This window comes from Hippocampus guttulatus, chromosome 2 (genome assembly GCF_054856545.1).
Source record: "Hippocampus guttulatus isolate MCC_2025c chromosome 2, RoL_Hgut_1.0, whole genome shotgun sequence".
Taxonomy (NCBI): Eukaryota; Metazoa; Chordata; class Actinopteri; order Syngnathiformes; family Syngnathidae; genus Hippocampus; species Hippocampus guttulatus.
Genome location: NC_141262.1, coordinates 20,428,672 through 20,448,076, shown reverse-complemented (window position 1 = coordinate 20,448,076; position 19,405 = coordinate 20,428,672). Strand labels below are relative to the sequence as shown.

General features: G+C 42.7%; 1 protein-coding gene across 2 annotated transcripts in view; it reads right to left on the bottom strand.

The window, feature by feature from the left end:
• Positions 1 to 7,866: 7,866 nt before the first annotated feature.
• kdrl (kinase insert domain receptor like) overlaps positions 7,867 to 19,405 on the bottom strand; it is a 56,624-nt gene continuing 45,085 nt past the window's right edge. For both annotated transcript variants that reach the window (XM_086101244.1, XM_086101245.1), the window contains exons 25-30: positions 18,444 to 18,543; positions 13,975 to 14,080; positions 12,201 to 12,325; positions 11,332 to 11,410; positions 10,890 to 10,993; positions 7,867 to 10,192 (exon numbers count right to left, since the gene is read on the bottom strand). In XM_086101244.1, coding sequence (XP_085957370.1) covers positions 10,009 to 10,192; positions 10,890 to 10,993; positions 11,332 to 11,410; positions 12,201 to 12,325; positions 13,975 to 14,080; positions 18,444 to 18,543 — 698 coding nt within the window. In that variant the 3' untranslated portion in view covers positions 7,867 to 10,008. The remainder of the gene's footprint in view (positions 10,193 to 10,889; positions 10,994 to 11,331; positions 11,411 to 12,200; positions 12,326 to 13,974; positions 14,081 to 18,443; positions 18,544 to 19,405) is intronic.

Below are 19,405 nucleotides of genomic sequence, written 5' to 3'. Positions count from 1 at the left end.
GACGTTTTGAAGTCACCAGGGCCATTCCATGAAAACACACCGTGGTTTAGATCAAAAATAAACTTGACTGCATTTCTAATGTATCTAATATCTTTCATGAACATTTTAGAACATTTCCCCATATTTAAATGTATTTGTAAATGTACTGTCTTTTTAATTCATTGATTTTTATTTTTATTTTAAAGAAAAGTACATTTCCCGCCCAATAAAGACAACATTATATTCGTTTTATAGTCTTGTTAATGTGGTTAAACGGTGCTTTTTTTTCTAAGCTACAGTATACTGTACACATTTTTGCTTCAATATAGGCTAAAATGTTCGGGTACAATTTTAATTTTTTTTTTAATTTTCCGGAAAAACACAGCCCGCATTTCCACCACCTCCCAAGATAATGTCATGAACATTTCTCAAGTGTCTTAAATGTATATTAGTAGTATGAAGCTGCACAGATATATTGGGTGCTTGCCTCCAAAAATGCACTAATATTTTCACTGGCCATGGCTCATTTTCATTTCTATTTAGGGGGTTATCGACATGTAAAAAAATGAAATTGGTTAAAACGAAAGAATGAAAAACAAAAACAAATTGAAGGCAAATGAATAGCACAAATGAAAATATTAGTCAGAGTGACTATTTTTATACCTCGTCTACGAGCTAATTGTTTTCTTCCAAAATGACAAAAATATCTATTTGTTTTTTTTCATCTATCCACTTTCAAACGACGCGTTTGTGTATTCCACAGTGAAGCACTGCGCGTCTTCACTGTGAACTGTGACGTCATTGAAAATACCCCCCCCCCCCCTCTCAGGTTTGTGAGCCAAACGTTGCCATCTGATAAGACGATTGCCGCAAAAGGTCTTATTTAATGGATGGACTGTGCACGTTTGCAAGTTCCACGCTTCCAATATTTGCTCGAATATTCACTTGCAAATGAGGTGCAAAGTATGGGAGACCCCCCCCCCCCAATCCAACGCCTCTCCGAAGCACACCTCTTTTTTCCCCTCTCCCTTGAACCGCGCGCTGCGTTCACACCTCAAGGTCGCACTTCACAGCTAATTCCGGTTACAAGGATGAGTAACACCACCCCCACACCGCACGGCCCCCTCCTCGTCCCCACTTGAGAGCGACACGATCGTTATTGCAAATCCTGTTGCTCATCCAAAATACAGCATGCAAAACGAGACACGTGGACGACTTTCAAATGGTTTCAATATTATTTGGAATCGTTTCAAAGGCTCATTCATTTGCCAGGTGACCAATTGGCTAATAAATGTTGACGATATCTCTTTACTACCAACAAAATATTTATGAGTTTCCAATGAAAGACACCACTATTCCTCTTTAACTCGTGTCTTTTTTCAAGAAGGATGTGGGTGGGAGGCGTTTAATAGAAATACATTTACTCATTGCGAGAATAGTTTGTGGTGTTTTACCAGATCGTGCCACTTACCAGATAAGAGTAAATCGCCCTGTAAAGCTTTTTTTCTCTCTTTTACAGTCAGACAAGTAATCCTGGACAACATACCTAAAAACAACAACAATAACAACAACACAAGATGACATTAGAAGGGTCAGAATTTGAAGCTTGCAATTCAAGCTTTCGTCCACGCACTGCTGCTCTCTGCTGGCTTTACGAGGCACTGCACTTCACTTTACCCACCATGTCACGGTGGACGCCAGGGGACAGCCTCGCTCCATGCACAAGGTTCTAAGCGCGCGCGCGCGCGCGCACACACACACACAAGGACAAAATAAAACTATCTGAACCAATCAGATTTCAGATTCACAAATCTCCGCCTTCGCAAATTCTAAGTGATGTCGGCACTCTTCCGTTCTCTGATTGGTTGATCAGACCTGATTCAGTGGAATTTATAATTACGTGCAGGTGATTGAGCAGTTGGGGGACAAATGCTGAATATGATTAAAAATTCATTTTAACCAAAACTGGACTTTAAGCCAACAGTGTTGCTGGCTGAGTGGTTTCTCCAGACGAAAAAGGAATTTTTGGGCACTTTCAGAGTGGCACGTATGTGCGCTACTGCTAGCAAAATAGACAAGCAGGAGTTATGCATTAGCATCTGTGGTTAGTACAATGTCATTGTTTTCATGTTTGTGATGTTTTTGTCCTGTTTTTTTTTTTTTTTTTTTTTTTTTTACCAAATACTGATCATGAGCTGTTGTGATTTAGTCTGGAGCTTTGGAGTGGTTTGGAGTTGATGAATTGGAAGATTAAGTTTAGCTATGTTTTCTGTTTTAGTAAATTAGTTTTTTATCCTCTAATATGCAAAAGGCATCTGTCTCTTCTTTAATGCCATGAATAGTTATATGGCGTTGTTGTATATAATTTTGCGATGTGATGGCATCACAATGAAAGTAGCAGTTAAAAAAATATTAACATTGTAGTATTGTCAATGTTGGGCCCGTTTATGGTATTTCATATTATATGTTAGCATTAAGATAGCGAACTCGGATGACATTACATGATGCGGTTGTACAGCTTTGTTTTTTAATTGGCTTGCTTAATTAGTTTTTTGTTATATGGATCAGTTCGTACAGTTAACTTCAACTGGGCATGACAAGCAGGTTGAAGCACGCATGCTCTGTTTCTTGTTTTGTAGTTTCTTGTTTTGTAGAACTGTGCAAGCACCGCTCCTCTGTGTGGGTTCCAAGCAGAAGTTGTTTGAAACTTTTAGAATTTTTATAACATAAATGATTTCGGCGGCCCGGTGGTAAGTGCGTTGACCTCACGGTGTAGAGATTGTGGGTTTGATCCCGGCCCCGACCTTCCTGTGTGGAGTTTTCATGTTCTCCCTGGGCCTGTGTGGGTTTTCTCCGGGTACTGCGGCTTCCTCCCACATTCCAAAAACATGCATGGCAGGGTGATTGGACGCTCTAAATTGTCCCTAGGTGTGAGTATGAGTGTGAGCGTGGATGGTTGTTCGTCTCTGTGTGCCCGATTGGCTGGCAACCGGTTCAGGGTGTCCCTCGCCTACTGCCCGAAGATGGCTGTGATAGGCTAAGTTAAAAGGGCTTTTATCTTTGATGAAAGGTAAAATTGACTTTGTATCACAGAATTAATCTACCTACTGGTGGAGGTGAATGTATTTCAAATGAGGAAACAAAAAATTCCAACCCGTGCTGTGTCCCACGTGTGGATTAATGGCGTTGCATAACTTGTGCGGAGATTGTCAAATTGACCGCAGTACATCTCTGCGAAACAGGAACATCTGCTTCTATTTTTAGACCAACACGCAACACAACACACATTGCGCTCTCAGCGTGCCAAGCGGGATCCTGCAAATGCTTCAGATTTCTACTAATTGAGTTCAAACGTGCCCAAAAATAGATCAGAGAGACATGCGTGCCGAGTCGGGCTGAGCATTGATTCCATCCAGCAGGCACATACTCTTGAGGAATTTAAACATTCCATCGCTGGCGAGGGAACATTTTGGCAACTTTCACTTCTATTAGAGGTACTCATGTGGTGTTTAAGACGGACAGATGAGTCAGGTCATTTGTAGATGAAAACGTGTGTTAAAAAAAGTGTTTGTAATTCTTAATTTGAACTGTCATTTTGTAATTTGCTTACAGTCTTCTATAGCGACTGAATCTTAACAAAAATGTGCAAATGCACGCCCTCCCCCCTGCCCTGAAAGTTTTTTTTTGCCTATAGTTACCACAAGATAGCAGCAAAGCATTGCTAATGATGTTCCTCAACTCATGTCCACATAGTTCCTTGGTACCACGATGTAATATGATTACAATGTTACTCAGGGACGAGTCCTGCCACAAATGCTGCAAATCCTCAAGTAATTGACACTCTTTAATTGACAGTCTTTCAGTTTGCAGTAGATGCCCCGCAAGATAACTGCACAGCACTTTTTGGGCGGTCCGAGACATAGATTTGGCCTGAGCAAAAATATATCTATGAAAATTTGTATCTTGTTGATTTTCATGTAATTTTTGGCTGGTCTGGAACGTATCGCCGTAATAAATGGGCCTTGACTGTACGTTTATGAAACAAATGTTGAGGATGATTGTGCCGTGGACTTTGTCATTGGGAAATAAGTTCAAGCCCAAGACAGGAAAGGTAAAAGGATGCCCCTCATCATGGAAAAGGACTGTTGCCAACTCCAGCCTGTTGTTTGTTGCCAAATGAAAAAAACATACTAGTCACAACCCCCACCTCCACCTCGACCACCCGCCCCCTCCACCCTCCACCTCCTTTCGCCACCAACATCCTTCCCTTGTTTGTCTGCGTTGGCGTGTTTTGCCCGCTCACCTCCATGTAAACATGGCAGATCCTGTCAAGACCTTCAAGGAGACTCGTGTTCTGATTCCGGCCTTATTCCGTACAGTATCTTACTTCCGTATTTAACATGATGAATAAGGTCAATGTGATTTTTACATTTTTTAAATTTTTTAATATTAACATACAAATTAACTCGATAAACATCAGAAATAAATCCACAAAAAGGCAAAGTCGTGAATGGAAAACTACAAATATACTCTACTGGTGGAGCGCTAGATGAAGGGTGTCAAACATACGGCCCGCGGGCCGGAACCGGTCCCCAAGGACGTTCAATTAGGCCGCAGGATAATTTAAAAGTGAAAAAATGCGTAAAAGACATGGAATTAATATTTTTAATAAGGTGCAATTCATGGAGTATCTGCTAGGGGACACACTGTTCTGATCAGAGAAGAAGAAAACCACAGTCTCAATCTGTCACTGAGATGGACCCAACACTGCAGACGCTATCAAGGACATGTGAATACTTCATTCTTTACACATTTAATAGCACTCCTTAGTTTGTAAAGTGTAGGCAGGGAATAAATTTAGATTTTATATGCACATGTGTAAATGGTTTAAAAATTCCTTTCTTGATAAATCTCATTTAATGTTAAAGTGCATGACTATATTTTTCAATACCAATTACTTGTTAAAGTTTTGTGCCTTTGTACAATCAGTGGGATCAGTTGCAATGCGTATATGTGAATGATAAAAGTAAAATACACATTTGTCGAAGGAAATCTTAAGGTGCTTCCTGAAATGTTTTGTAAAAGAAATGTTCATTAAATGTCAACATTTTCCTAATGTTCTTCTGCCTCTTTAGACCAAAACAAAGGAAAGACATATTATTTTGGTTATTTGTAGCAGAGTATCGTATAATTTTAATGGTCCGGCCCATTTGACATCAACTGAGGCCGTATGTGGCCCACAACGTGAAATGAGTTTGACACCCCTGCGCTAGATGTTGTAAAATATTATCATATCACTCGTAGTATGAGTAACATGTCCTACTATTGTACGAAAGTTGTCCTACTAGTGCGTACAAAAAGTGGACTAGGATTATTACTTTAAAATGGATATGAAGGATATGGAAGTAATGCTCAAATGGATTTCCACTCGAGAGCGTTTGGCTCCCATAGGAAGCCTCGTGTGTGGCGTCCTTCAGGCGGGCCGTCGTGATTAAGAGTTCCTTCCTTTGTCCCGGAGCACAGACATGCTGCCGACACCTCGCCCGACCGGAAAACACCGTCACGCCGTCCGAAGAGCGCCGCGTTCCTGTCCCAAAGGCATGAATGAGTGGAGAATAAAAATATGAATCAACAGGAAGGTCATGGTTTAAAGAAATCGAAGGCGAGCGGGAAATCTTGCTACCTTCGACCTCATCACTCACTATGTCCTCGGGGGATGGACATTGGGCTGGGCTGTATGGCCATCTTATACTCTTCCACAAAAAAATTTGATTGAAAGAAAAATGTAGCGTCACAGATATAACCAGCAGATATGCAAGAAAGTTACTTTTCCCAACTATATTTGAAGGGTACGTGGCTGTGTTTTGAGTCGTTCCACAGAAATGCTGTTTTTGAGGATATTTTCCGAAAAAACATCGTTGGGTTCAGTTGTCTGGATTTATTCAGAGTTATATAATTAAAATTGGCCAATAATCGCAACCAGGCACAAACATGACTAATGCGCCAGGCTGGTTGTTATTGCAGGGGCTGCAATCACTACGCACCATAAGTTGATTTAAAAAAAAAGCATGCATAAACTTGAAATATACTGTACAGTATAAAAAATATTTTAATATAATTATTGTTGAACTATCATCATATCGGATAACTTAAACTCATTCATTTTGTTTAACAACATGTCGTCACAAAAATATCAGAGCGTTCATGCTAAGGCACCGGCCATTTTCTAATATTGCTATTTTAACTAACGTCAAGCCACGTTCAGAGGGAGGAAAACGCTGAATGCCCACAAAATCACTGTGGCGTTAACTCCATGGGCTCTCTTTTCATTCTGGGCGTAAGTCTCGTGCAATGCTCAGTCTAACTGTGCGTATGGGCGGAGTTTTGTTTCTTTTGGTATTTTGCTCAACTTTGCGCTGGTAGAATTGGGCATAATTGCGCGTTTGCACCTTTGTGCGCTGTTGTGAGATGGAACGCAGACTTTTGCCAGCCAATTTGCACGGTGTCCCTCATTTGACGGCTGACGGGGTGTTAATAAAATACATTTAAGATAATGATTATAATTTGTTCAATGAATTCGCGTTAGACCACCTGCGCTGCAAAATAAACCCGCTTTTGAGAAGTCTAAAATTTAGTCTACTTTTTGTGACCAAATTTGCAGATGCGCTGGGGTGTGGATTGCGGGGGGCGATGCACAAACGGCCAGTGAGGCATAGCGCATCTACAACATTCACAAACCTGCTGGATTACCCTGGCACAAATATGACGAAGCATCCGCTTTTATGCAGACTACTATCGGTTACGAAATTGTCGGATGACTCGGGGGCGAGGCAACTCCGTGTATCGAAATGCCCAAATGGATGCAACATGGTCTTGAAGACACAAAAGTATAGACTTGCGCTGGCACAAAAATTAAGCTCCACCCATTTTTACACTGAGCGCACGGGTGCCAGCCGACCAAAATAGGGGCCCATGTCTGTTGAGTTACATGTTTATCGTGTCTCTTCGAGCGCTATATAACAAGTGATTACAAATTTGTTCCAACCATCTAAAAAAAAAGTCCGGGATCAACTCTTAAAAACAACATGACAAACAAAACAACTTTTTCTGGTTAAAATATAAATATTTTCATTAAAATACACAACACAAAAAAAGCAACTGCTAAAGCTTTACCGTTGAGCTAATACCAATATTTTAACTCGATGTCTGTTTATTTACTTGCTTATCGTTTAACTTTGTGTGACTCATGGAGTGACACAAGTAGTTAAACTATTCCATCCATCCATCCATTTTCCGAACCGCTTGATCCTCACTAGGGTCGCGGGGGGTGCTGGAGCCTATCCCAGCCGTCTCCGGGCAGTAGGCGGGGGACACCCTGAATCAGTTGCCAGCCAATCGCAGGGCACACAGAGACGAACAACCATCCACGCTCACATTCACACCTAGGGACAATTTAGAGCGTCCAATCAGCCTGCCATGCATGTTTTTGGAATGTGGGAGGAAACTGGAGCACCCGGAGAAAACCCACGCAGGCCCGGGGAGAACATGCAAACTCCACAAAGGGAGGCCGGAGCTGGAATCGAACCCGGTACCTCTGCACTGTGAAGCCGACGTGCTAACCACTGGACTACCGGGCCGCCTAAACTATTCCAAAGTCGTAATTATCTAGAAATATTTTCCTATTGGTTTTTGCTGGCTTAATTTCAGAAATTAGATCATTTGTTGACTGACTGTCGTAGGACACTTACAGTTGTAAATTATAGGTCCTTTTATCGATGAGATGTCTAGTTTTAAAAATCAAATGTGCGATTTTATCGTATGTGAATTGTGTTGATCAAAATATAATTAGGTATCCAAACAGATGGAACACAAAAACCACCAGAAAGCTTTTAAAGTATAAATATAGATTTATTTATTTATTTATTTGCTTCATATGCTCAGCAACAGTGTTGGGGAAACATCATTATAAAACACGTGACACTACAAGGATGAAGGTGAATGACAAACTACACGGTTTTTAACTGCTGCAGGTTATTACATACATTAAAAAAAACAAATACTATTCCAGATAAGCTGCATCGACATCAACGTTTTTGGTCAACAGGCATTTTCCAACATACGTTGAATGAACAGGACTAATGAACTAGTTAGACGTTAAATGTGCGACTTGTGAGCCACAATACTGTTGAATAAAAAAGACATAAAATTTGAATATGAAAAAAAAAAACCACATTTGATATAAAGTATCAGTGCATCGTGATTTTCCTCTGCGCATTAACACAAAAATTCCACAGTTCATCCATTTCGGATGCATTTCTTGTTGGTTTTTCCAATCATGGTCGTGAAACACAAGCAAACTGATGAATTCATATTTGGTCCACGGTTCTTAGATTTAACCCTGACAGACTGTTCATTTCCCCTTTTGGCACTTCTACCATTCCCTGAACAGTATGTAAGGGCTGACACTGATCTCCCCCCATGACAATGTCACAAAGCAAGGGCATTGGCCAAAATTCAGTACAGTCAAAGGTGGTTACCATGACGCCTGCCCCGCAAGCGTTCGTTAGCATCACAACGAGGAGGAAGAGGAGGAAACCTGCTGAATCTTGTCAGTGAACATAGCAGCATTTGAACATCTGCATGGTGCAAGTCAGCTTTGCTTAAACATCACTCCACGCACACAACCTCTTAGTTGACAGTGTTTACAGTTGAAATAAATACATATGTTGTGTTTGAGGGAGAGCTTCCTGTGACATTGTAATTGTTTTTGCCCATCCATCCCTCCATTTTCGAATCCGCTTCTCCTCACGAGGACTCGCGGGCTTGCCTATCCCGGCGGTCTTCGGGCAGTCGGCAGGGGACACCCTGAACTGGTTGCGAGTCCATCGCAGTAATTGTGTTTGTAAACTAGGAAAGATACAATTGAGCAGAGTCTCTTTATTGGCTCCTTCAAAGTTTGTTTTTCAAGCAAAACTTTCACTCATTTGTGACTGGAGGAGACAACCTGAGCAATTGGACGTTGGACATCTTAGACATGAGACTTTAACCAAATAGAGACCTTCACGTCACTCTTTTATAACTTATATTTTAAGAGGACAGATCACGGAAAATTGACCTTTTGTGGCCGTTATGCGAATAGTTCGGGTTTGGCGGGGGAGCGAAGGGGTGGGATAACAGTGAAATTCTGGGAACCAAGGGATACTTTTCACTACTTTAAAGTCAAAAGGTAAGCGGAGCTGCACTATTACAATGTTGAAAATGTACTTTTGTGGTTTGCATACGAGTAGTTGTCTTTGGAGTCCGTCAAAGAGCGGGGGGAGGGGATAACGGTGCAATTCCCGGCACCCTGTGGTGAAATTTGACTACTTTAAAACCAAAGGGTCAGCAAAGCTGCAAGAGCAGCGTCTGGAGGGGGTGGGAGTGACTTTTTAATGACGTGTGTACAAATATGGTGAACCCTGCATAGTTGTAGTTTGGTGTTCTATTTGTTGTTTTTGTGGCGTCTTAGCGTCAAGGAACTATGCTGAAGTGAGGTGAAGCGTTCACAGCTATGTTGTTAGTGGCAAAAAAAATAAAATATTGTGATGGTTATTCTCAAATGGTGTTAAGATTACATGGAGGTGCTTGGCAAATTTTGTCACCGGTGTATTACAAAGACTTTTGTGAACTATTGTGAAAAAAAAAAAGAAAAAATCCCCCCAAAGCATCATGATCATAATGATCTCCTTTCAAAATCTTGCCCTTTTGAACATGAAGCGTGTCTTTTCCTCTTGCGTGTTGCTTGCTGGACCTTGTGGAGCCATTTCACAGTAGAAAAGCCTGATATGGAGCTGACTGAAAATACCTGAGCCACTTTTCACTTGGAGCAAAACGCCCAAGCTCCGCAAAGTCAGTCCGGCGCATCGGTCGGACGACGCAATTTGGCCGCTCGCTCATTTCACAATTCACAGTTTCGCCGACGTTCTCCCTGTTCGGCCACGAGGGGAAATCCCCTCTGAGCATGCTGGAAGGCTTGTTGAAGGTGAAAGCTTAAACGGGCGGGGTGGAGTAGCGCACCACGTAGTTGTAGTCCGGCGGTGGGCTGTGACACTCGAGGTCGGCGTCCAAGGCTGAGTCGTCCAGGTTGAGGTCCAGAGGAGGGACGCTTGGCGGGTACTTGTCCTTGTCGGGCTCGCTCAGGACCGACTCTTTGCTCCTGCTCATCGCCTTCATGCTGCAACCACAAGCGCGCACGTTATTCCGACTGGCACGTTAGGCAGAAAGGGCTCATTTGATAACCTGCATGGAGCTGATTGCTATTCGGTAAGGAGTGTACAGCAATTTTCAACTGTGAGTGTGCGTCACGGACAGCTTGTAACGGGAATTTACAAAAGCAGGATGTTGTTACTCACAGTGAGGGTAGGCGAGACCCACTGCTTTACAAATTTTCTTTTTTTTCTCAGATGTACACTTTTTTTTCCTTAAAAGGAGGCTACACAGCTTAAAAACAAGTACACCCTTTTTTCCCCACAAAATGTTTAACGTTATGATTTATCCAATAATATGATTTTTTTTTTTTTTGTGAAAATATACATTAGCCACCCATTATCCAAAAATGTCTGAGCTGGTTCTCAAAATGGACTCAGCCCAAAAAACACACAATTGTTTTAAACTAACTTTTTAAATACATTTTTTTCTCAAGAACAGGCATGACTTCATTTCAAAAATATCATTTAAAATTTTTTTTTTAATTAAATATACAGCATGGCATATCCAGCGTGAGGGTCATATTAGAGAACCCTTTCTGTCCTCACTAATATGACAAATAAGTGCGCTGGTAAAATGACATGTCTTACTAGTTTGTTTCCCCCCGCCCCCCCATCACCAGTTCCACCGCGTGTGTGTGTGTGTGTGGGCGCGTGTATACGTACGCCAGAGCCATGATGCTGAGAGGTCGTCCGGCTAGCGTCTCCAGTTTCTTCAAAGTGTTCATGTTGTCGGACGACAGGCCCATCCCACTGTCGCACTGCACGCCCTGCTCAACATGGATACACACACACACAATGCTATCATCATCATACATTTAAAAAAATGTTCAAAATGAGTACTCCTTGTATTATTTAAAGGAGACAAAATTTTAAATCTATTTCCAACCAACCATACATCGGCCCAACAACTATTATACCAACCAACCAGAGACCACCTCATCTATCTCTCCATCCATCCATCTTCCCAGAGACCTAACATCCATCATATCTCTTTCTCTCGCTCTCTCTCTCTCCTATGCTCACTTATCTTCTCTCTTGCTCTCTCTCACTTTCATTCTCTCTCTTGCTCTTTCCATCCATCCATCCATCTGTCCATCCTGCTGACCTGGTGAGCATGATTGTCTTCGCCATCCATGGTGACTTCATCAAAGGTTTTGACGCTTGCCGGTCTGATCTTGATGTTCCTAACACATAGAAAGATTTCCAGGAAAGGCCATCTCAGTGTTAAGAGTTTGGAGAAGCCAAGAGGCAATAAAACGGCTGTAATGTAATGACTAAGCACAACAACGTGTTGAATCCTCGCCATCACAGCTGCTAAGGGGCTAAAAGACGATCTGAATAATTCAACTTCGGGTTTATCTGTCATCGCTGCTTTTCATCATGTCATCAGGAACACATACTTTGGACATATGTCAATGCCCGAGAGTTTCATAAAATGTTACATGAAATCTGAATAAATCCACAAAGTGGCTGTATATAATTTGATCAGAATTTGTTTTCATTTCAATTAAATCAAAGTGTGTTGAAAGAAATTAGATTTGATTTCATTTAATTTGATTAGATTAAATTATTGGGCAAATAATATAATTTGCTTATTTATTTCTAAACGGACTTTTATTGAAACATTGGTTTACTTAAAGTACGCAAGCTGGTCAACGTATGGAATTTTACTAATTAAGTAAAAATAGTAAAACTGGTCAATGTATTATGTAATTAAATTTTCTAAAATGTGCTTTTAATTCAATTCACGTCAAATACTTGTCTACCAGTCAAACTGGTCAAAAGATTGAAGTGATTTAATCACATTAGATTTAATTTTCTGTCATTCAATTAGATCAAACTGAAGAATGATTTGATATAATTTAAACTCAATTAAAATTTTGAAATTTGGCTGAGTGTCATTAGAATCATCTTGTCAGCCCAAATTGCGAGGGGGGAGGGTAGGATGGTGGGGCGTTTCCCCCATCTCCTTACCAGGTGCCGCCAGAGTCTCGCTGCGAAACGGGCCGGGTGGGCGTTTCTTCCGTCATCTTGCCGCCGTCGATTTCGCCGACTTTGGCCAGCAGGTCGGTGTTGACGGGTATGTAGTGTTTCCCCCCCTAAATTGGTCACACAAACAAAACCATCTGGATACAACTTTTCCAGGAGGTGCCCGGTGGGCAGATTCACGGACGATGGGCTGCGGATATTCAAACATAAAAATGCACGCACACCTTTTGGAGAGCAGCCAAAGAAAGCTGGGTCACGGCTAGTAAATCAAATAGGTCACTGCCTGTGGAAGGACTTCCTGCACCACAACAATGGTGCCACTAATGAGAGCTTTTAGATGTGATATTCTTCCGCTTTTGTTGTTTAGGAGCACTGCGAAACCTCGTTTATCAGTGATCTAAACACAAAAGCTATCAGTAAACCTTCAAACAGCCACGACCTGAACGCGCACAGGACAGCAACATATACAGCAAATCATAAATCGAACATTATATTTAAGCACTAAAATATTCATCATATGGTCTCTTAGCCTAACGCTAACGCATAATGCAGGTTGCCATAGACGAGCTAATGGAAATAAGCATTGATGGTCGAGAATTTTTAAACCTTCAAACCATTTAGAACACACACCAAGCAGCAACACATACTAACGGAGCATACAGCAAAATGCAGTCATACCTCGGTTTTCGACCATAATCCGTACCAGAAGGCTGTTCGAAAACCGATTTGTTCGAAAACCGAAACCACGCTCTTCTGGAAAAAAAAAATCTTTATTGAACACGTCTGCTCACAATGGAACGAAGCGTCACTTCCTCATGTAAGGAAGGCGAGAGGAGTCAAGTGGCGCATTCAAGTGCGCTGGTTTGTTCGAGAACCAAAATTCGGTCGTAATCCGAGGTATTAAAAAAAACTCAAATTTTGGTCGAACGTTCGAAAACCGAGGTTTGACTGTATATTGACATCTATTTATTCCCTTTGCCCTACAGAAACAATTATTACTGCGGCTTAATTGGGGACCTTCCCTGCCTCTTCTAGTTCCTAATTCCATTGCATTTACATCCAGTAGGGCTCAATGCTCCCAAGCATTTTGCGGTCCAATGTGTTCCTGCACTGATGGAGCGCAACTCCAATTTGGACCTGCCTGTATTCAGTCAAAACCCAGAAAAAAAAACACCCATACTGGGTTTCACTGTATTTCCTTTCCGGTCAAAAATTTGTCACATTATTTCAAGTCACACTGATGGAATTCATCAGTTTTCCTCTGAGGCGCTAATAAAAGGCTGATGGTGTCACCGTCATCTGCGCCAAGTGTTTGTACGCGATGAGTGCAACTTCCCCTTGTCGGCTACTGTGAGCCGACCGCCCGCCTGCTGCTTCTCAAGCCTCAGGACAAGGACGGGCCACGCCCACTTCCTGCTGCTTTTGCAACTTGCTTTTTGTGACGCAAAAATGGCTGACCGTGTCCTGTCATTCCACATTTGACTGGGGATTTGTTTGGAATGCAAATGAAAAAAAAAAAAAATCATTTAATTAAAAAATATTTTTTTAAGGAATGCAAAACTGAAACATTGAATAACAACTGAAATATAAAGAAATTATGAAATAGATAAAATAAAAATTACATAATTGTTTGATGGAAGTCCCCCCGAGCCTATCGCCACAAATTGATCATTTATTGGCTTAAATTGGTAATTATTTTTATTCTTAATGCCCAAAAGCTTGCAAAGGCTGCCATGTTTTTTTGGGGTTTTTTTTGTACCTGCTGCACGCTGGCTTGAAGAAGGTCTCCCAGCTGTTCAACCAGCTCGGTGAAGGTGGGCCGTTCCTGTGGTTCCCCTTGCCAGCACTCCAACATGGTCTGATATCTACAATGCAAACACACACACACACACACATGCTTTGTAAGAACATACATGAGGCTTGAGGTAATGAAACGCAGAACCTCTCAGTGCCAAAATATTTTGCATGTTCACGTGCACAAATGGCGGGTCGTGTCAGAGAGGCGCAACATCTGCTGTATTCAGCGCTGCGGAATAACCATGTCCAAATACTCTGAATCCCCTCGTTTGTTTTTGAAGTGCTTTGACGCCATACGGGATGGTCTCAGGGCACGGGCGTGAGAAGCGCATAACTTTTGACGGCTCCGCCACGAGCTGTCAGCGTCGGGGGGTGGGGGGGGGCATGTGGGAAGACTCAGTAAGTCCTTGTGTGAGGTTCACTCCTTTCATTCAGGAATTTGGAGGAAAAAAAGAACCTTGGTCCCAGAGCGGCCCCCGTTTTAAATGATCTTCAGAGCAAAACGTCTGTGATCGCAATCGTGGCCTAGAGGAGGTCAAAGTGCTCACACATACTGTATATTTAACTCTTTCAGGGACAGCGGTTACTACAGTAGACAATTTATCATGTTATCAGGTTACAGGGTGCATGAAAGGGTTAAAAAAAAAAGGCTCCGGTGCTCTACTCAATTTTCAACGGCAATTAGCTATAAATGACATGGGCAATTATGTCATAATGTGATAAGGGTTATTACACATTTCATGATTTTCATAGTCATAAAGGCCCTCTGAGGGTGATCCGAACACTGTGATCAGGGACAAAAATTTGTTTGATGCCCATCTGTTAGTCAGAGAATTGTTATTTTCGAAGTCAAAGCCTTCAATGAAAAGTTTCTTCCTTTGTTAATGCACCCTGGCTGACCTCCATTTCGCCGTTGTATCTGTTTTTGGGGGCTGAATCAAAGACTGGAAAGACTCCAGATTTCAACCACGGTTAACTTTTTCGTTCTTTTAGTTCCGTCTTTGCTTACGTCGCGTCGTCATCCGCCGAGGTTGAAAAAAGTACCGAGCCTATTTTGGCAAAGGGAGACTTCAAGTACCGATAACCGAAAGTAGAATCTTGGAGTGTTTCTATTCAGTGACTTTGCAGCACTGTCGTTCCCATTTTGGTTTCATAATGAATTTGAAAACCAGATGTTGCAATATTCCTCCGCCTCGCCACCTGTGCTGCTCTCCGCTTTTCAGGGGGATTTTATTCATTCACATCTTGACCAGGTGGGAGCCCTCGCCACGGCGACGGGATGTCACCGCTGTAATGCGGACCATACAAAGGGGGAAGTTATCACTATTTGACCCACAGCACAATGTGAAACACATTTCCTGACCGGAATGTCATGTTGAACAAAAAAAGCTGCCTGGAGCATGTGTGTCGGCATCCCATTTATTGTTTTCCCGCCGGAGTAAGCCGCCGCATTCCAAAGTTACTCGTCACGCATGCGCAGAGGCGAGATAGCAGTCGGCGAAAAAGTATGTAGCATTTGGCGTCGGGGTCGAGCTGCCGCGCCGTGTCCGCTGTCACTTTGGGGCGGCCACTTTGGCCCACCATTGACTTGGTGTGTTGTGTTGAGACCTTTTCATACTTAACGTGTTTAACTTTGCCCATTGGTGGACTCCAGCAAAAAAATAAATAAATAAATAAAAAATCTCTGAACGCACCGCTAACTAATCTAGGGGAGAAATCTGATTATCAGTCTTTTGCTGATTTTGGTTGGAAAGAAGAGAATTTGCTGAAATTTGGACCGATCGTCAGTGTGTGTCCAGGCCGCTTAAGCAAGCTGCAGTGATCAGTCGTATCGCGGTTTGACTAAGACATCACTTAAGAGTATCGACTGGCAAAGGTTTTTCTTTTTTTTGGAAATAGGAACTTAACGCTTTTCTTTCATACGCTTGCAAAATTGGCAGGTCAGCTGGATCGGTTTTCAAGAATAAGAACAGACTTGCAATTTGTGCACGATCTACATTTGGCCATCACACATCGACTCTCACGACTGTTTGAAAACCGTTTGAGCCGTTTGATAACCAGCTTAAGATCCATGCACTTGTATCGTCTTTTTTTTTTTTACACGAGTAGAAACTATCCATCCATCAATCCATTTTCTGATCCGCTTTATCCTCACAAGGGTCGCGGGGGCTGCTGGAGCCTATCCCAGCCATCTTCGGGCAGTAGGCGGGGGACACCCTGAACCGGTTGCCAGTCAATCGCAGGGCACACAGAGACAAAAAACCCATCCGCGCTCACACTCACACAATTTAGAGTGTTCAATCAGCCTGCCATGCATGTTTTTGGAATGTGGGAGGCAACCGGAGTACCTGTAGAAAATCCACGCAGGTCCGAGGAGAACATACAAACTCCACATAGGGAGGTTGAAGCTGGAATCGAACCCGGTACCTCTGCACTGTGAGGTCGACACGCTAACCACTGAACCACCGGGCCGCCCTCGTAGAAAGCTAACAATCGCTAAAAACAAAACTAGTGCACTGTGAATCAATTCTTAAAAGGCTTTATGGAAAATATGCCATTCTACTAGTTACTACAGGGTTCACTAGTAATCCTACTAGTGCGCATATGTTTTGCTTCAATTGTAACGTGGGTGTGCAACTAGTATGCAGAAATATCATACAGTAGTCTAAAAAAAAAAGAAAATATTTTGGGTGGGACGCGGTTGTTCCTCTAGTGCACCCTCCATCATGCACCGAATTGTCGTGCAAGTGAGGAGAAAGAGTGGCAACAGTACATGCACCTTATGCTTGAGTAGTAGCACGAATAGCGCTCACGAGTAAAAGGACTGAGGTTTCCCCAACAACTAGTGCCTCCTTTTGGCCTACTAGTTCCCAATTAAACCTTCCGAGTTAACTAGCAGGTATGTGTCACGCACTAGTTGCCTCCTGTACCAATAGTAACACCAAAATGCCCAAATCTTATGAGGTCGCTAGTAGTACCAGTGGCATGCAGATGTCGGAGGGGCCTAGTTTTGCCTCGCTAGTAACATTGAGTTGTCTTACAAGTATACAAATGTTGCCTTACTAGTGAGGACAAAGAGTGCACTCGTATAAGTAAGGCTATGGAATAAATGCGAGGGGGTTTCATTTTCCGCTCCAGTTGAAGCGCCCGCGTAGTCCATCAATCTTGTTTTCCAAACAGATTGCTTCAACTTCTGTTTAATGGCTCTCTGGTATCAAAGCTTCAACACGTTTCTGGCCGCCTCACGCCAAGCGAGACTCCCAAAGTGAATCCAATCGACTTTGCGGGGCCGAGACTCGGATTGAAAACGATGCCGAAAATCAAAAGCGGATGTGCGGATGCAGACCGGCTGGTGCCAGGAGTTTCTCCTCGCGCGTTCCCTCTTGATCTATGCGAGACCTGTCTCCGATAGGAAGATGAAACCCGCTGATAGCTTGATGAATGCCGTTCCAGTCCTTGAGGTTAATTCGGCCGCGTGTGTTTGGAAACGTTCTCTGTCAGCTTGAGCTCCCAAACTCTCGGAACGGGGAGTTTGACGCGGCAAAAATCCGAATTGGGGGCAGCGATGAATCATCCCGTCTCTGCTCTGCTAAACTGATGAATGACTGCGGTGTGGCTTATTACAGCGCCGGGACAATAAAGTGAAACTCCATTTATTGCGAATCATGTGTAACTGGTGAAAAGCCACCATACAGACTGATGAGAGGCAACCCCCTCCTTGTGACCACCCTGGCAACTGCAAACTGCGATCTTGAAATACCCTCTTTAAATATTCCCGAAGGATGTTTTTATGGCATCTGCTAGAAACAGACCGATTGTTGAACCGACGATATTAAGCACTTTGATGAATATCGGCATCAGCCTGCTTTAAAAAGAACAAAAAAATGGCAGATAAGAGATAATTTGAAAAAAAGTGTAAACTTCAGGGAAATGTTGTTTTAAATTTTCAGTTATAAAATATGCTGCCGACCTCTCTGCGCCTTTTGGTTTTGTTTGGAATGAAAACAAATATGAGCGAAAGTTTCACATCTCAGTGATATTTGAAATTTTGGAAAACTTTATTTCCTGTGGAAAACAACCGAGAGCCATTGCTTTGTTTTCATTGAGCTTTTGAAAAACGTCCCGATGACCCTGCAAGCTCCTTGAACTTGTTTGAATTTTAAAACAAAGGCGTAAATTGTCTGTGAGTTAAATAAAAATAGACAAACATTTTGAAAATCTGAAAAGTTGTTCTGTAAACATACATTCAAAGACATTTCAAAAAACTTAAGTGCTGTGTCGGTTACCTCAAGTACACCAAAACTGAGCTGTTTATTTATTTTAGGGTAGTGTAGCGTCTGTGAGTTAAGATGTCCAAATCCGCGCACTTGCGTGTACCCTGTTTTACTCGTGGGACCCCCATGGTATGGTGAGACTGGGCCGATCACTCACATTTCAGAGGAAGAGTATTCGGGGGCTCTCATCCGGGTGCCTTCTTTCAGTCTGCAGCAAAACTCCTCGTCGATTTGAACACCAGGGTACGGCGACGCACCTAAACCAAGCGACGGGAACACGCTTGTTACAAAATGACATCATGAAAAGACATTTCGTCCATCTCATAGTTTGACTGAATTGTCACTGCACTAGTAGCCTGTCTTAATAACTAGTCCACTTGTCCTTCCATGACTGTTTGACATTTCTGCGTACTAGTGAAACAACAAGGGCACATTAGTCGACCGGCTACGTGTCACCAGTGAGGCAAAACTACAGTAATCCCTCGTTTATCGCGGTTAATGGGGACCAAAACCACCCGCGATAAATGAAAATCCGTGAAGTAGCGTCCAATTAACATAAACAGGTAAAAAAAGTATTTTTTTTAAGTCTGCAAACGGTCCGCGAGAAGCTGCAAAACAACAGCGAGTCACATAGAGCAACATATACAGTACTGTACTTACTGTAGTTACTGTACATGTATATTTTTAAAAAATATACATATATATGTTTGAAAAAATCCGCGATGCACTGAACCCGTGATAAACGAACCACGAAGTAGCGAGGGATCACTGTATGCACCAATTGACAACTGTGTGCTACTATCCATCCATCTTCGAAACCGCTTTATCCTCACAAGGGTCGCAGGGCGTGCTGGAGCCTCTCCCAGCAGTCTTCGGGCAGGAGGCGGGGGACACCCTGAACCGGTTGCCAGCCAATCGCAGGGCACACAGGGACAAACAACCATCCGCGCTCACACTCACACCTAGGGACAATTTAGAGCGTTTCATTGACCTGCCACGCATGTTTTTAGAAAGTGGGAGGAAACCGGAGTACCCGGAGAAAACCCACGCAGGCCCGGGGAGAACATGCAAATGCCACACAGGGAGGCCGTAGCTGGAATCGAATCCGGTACCTCTGCA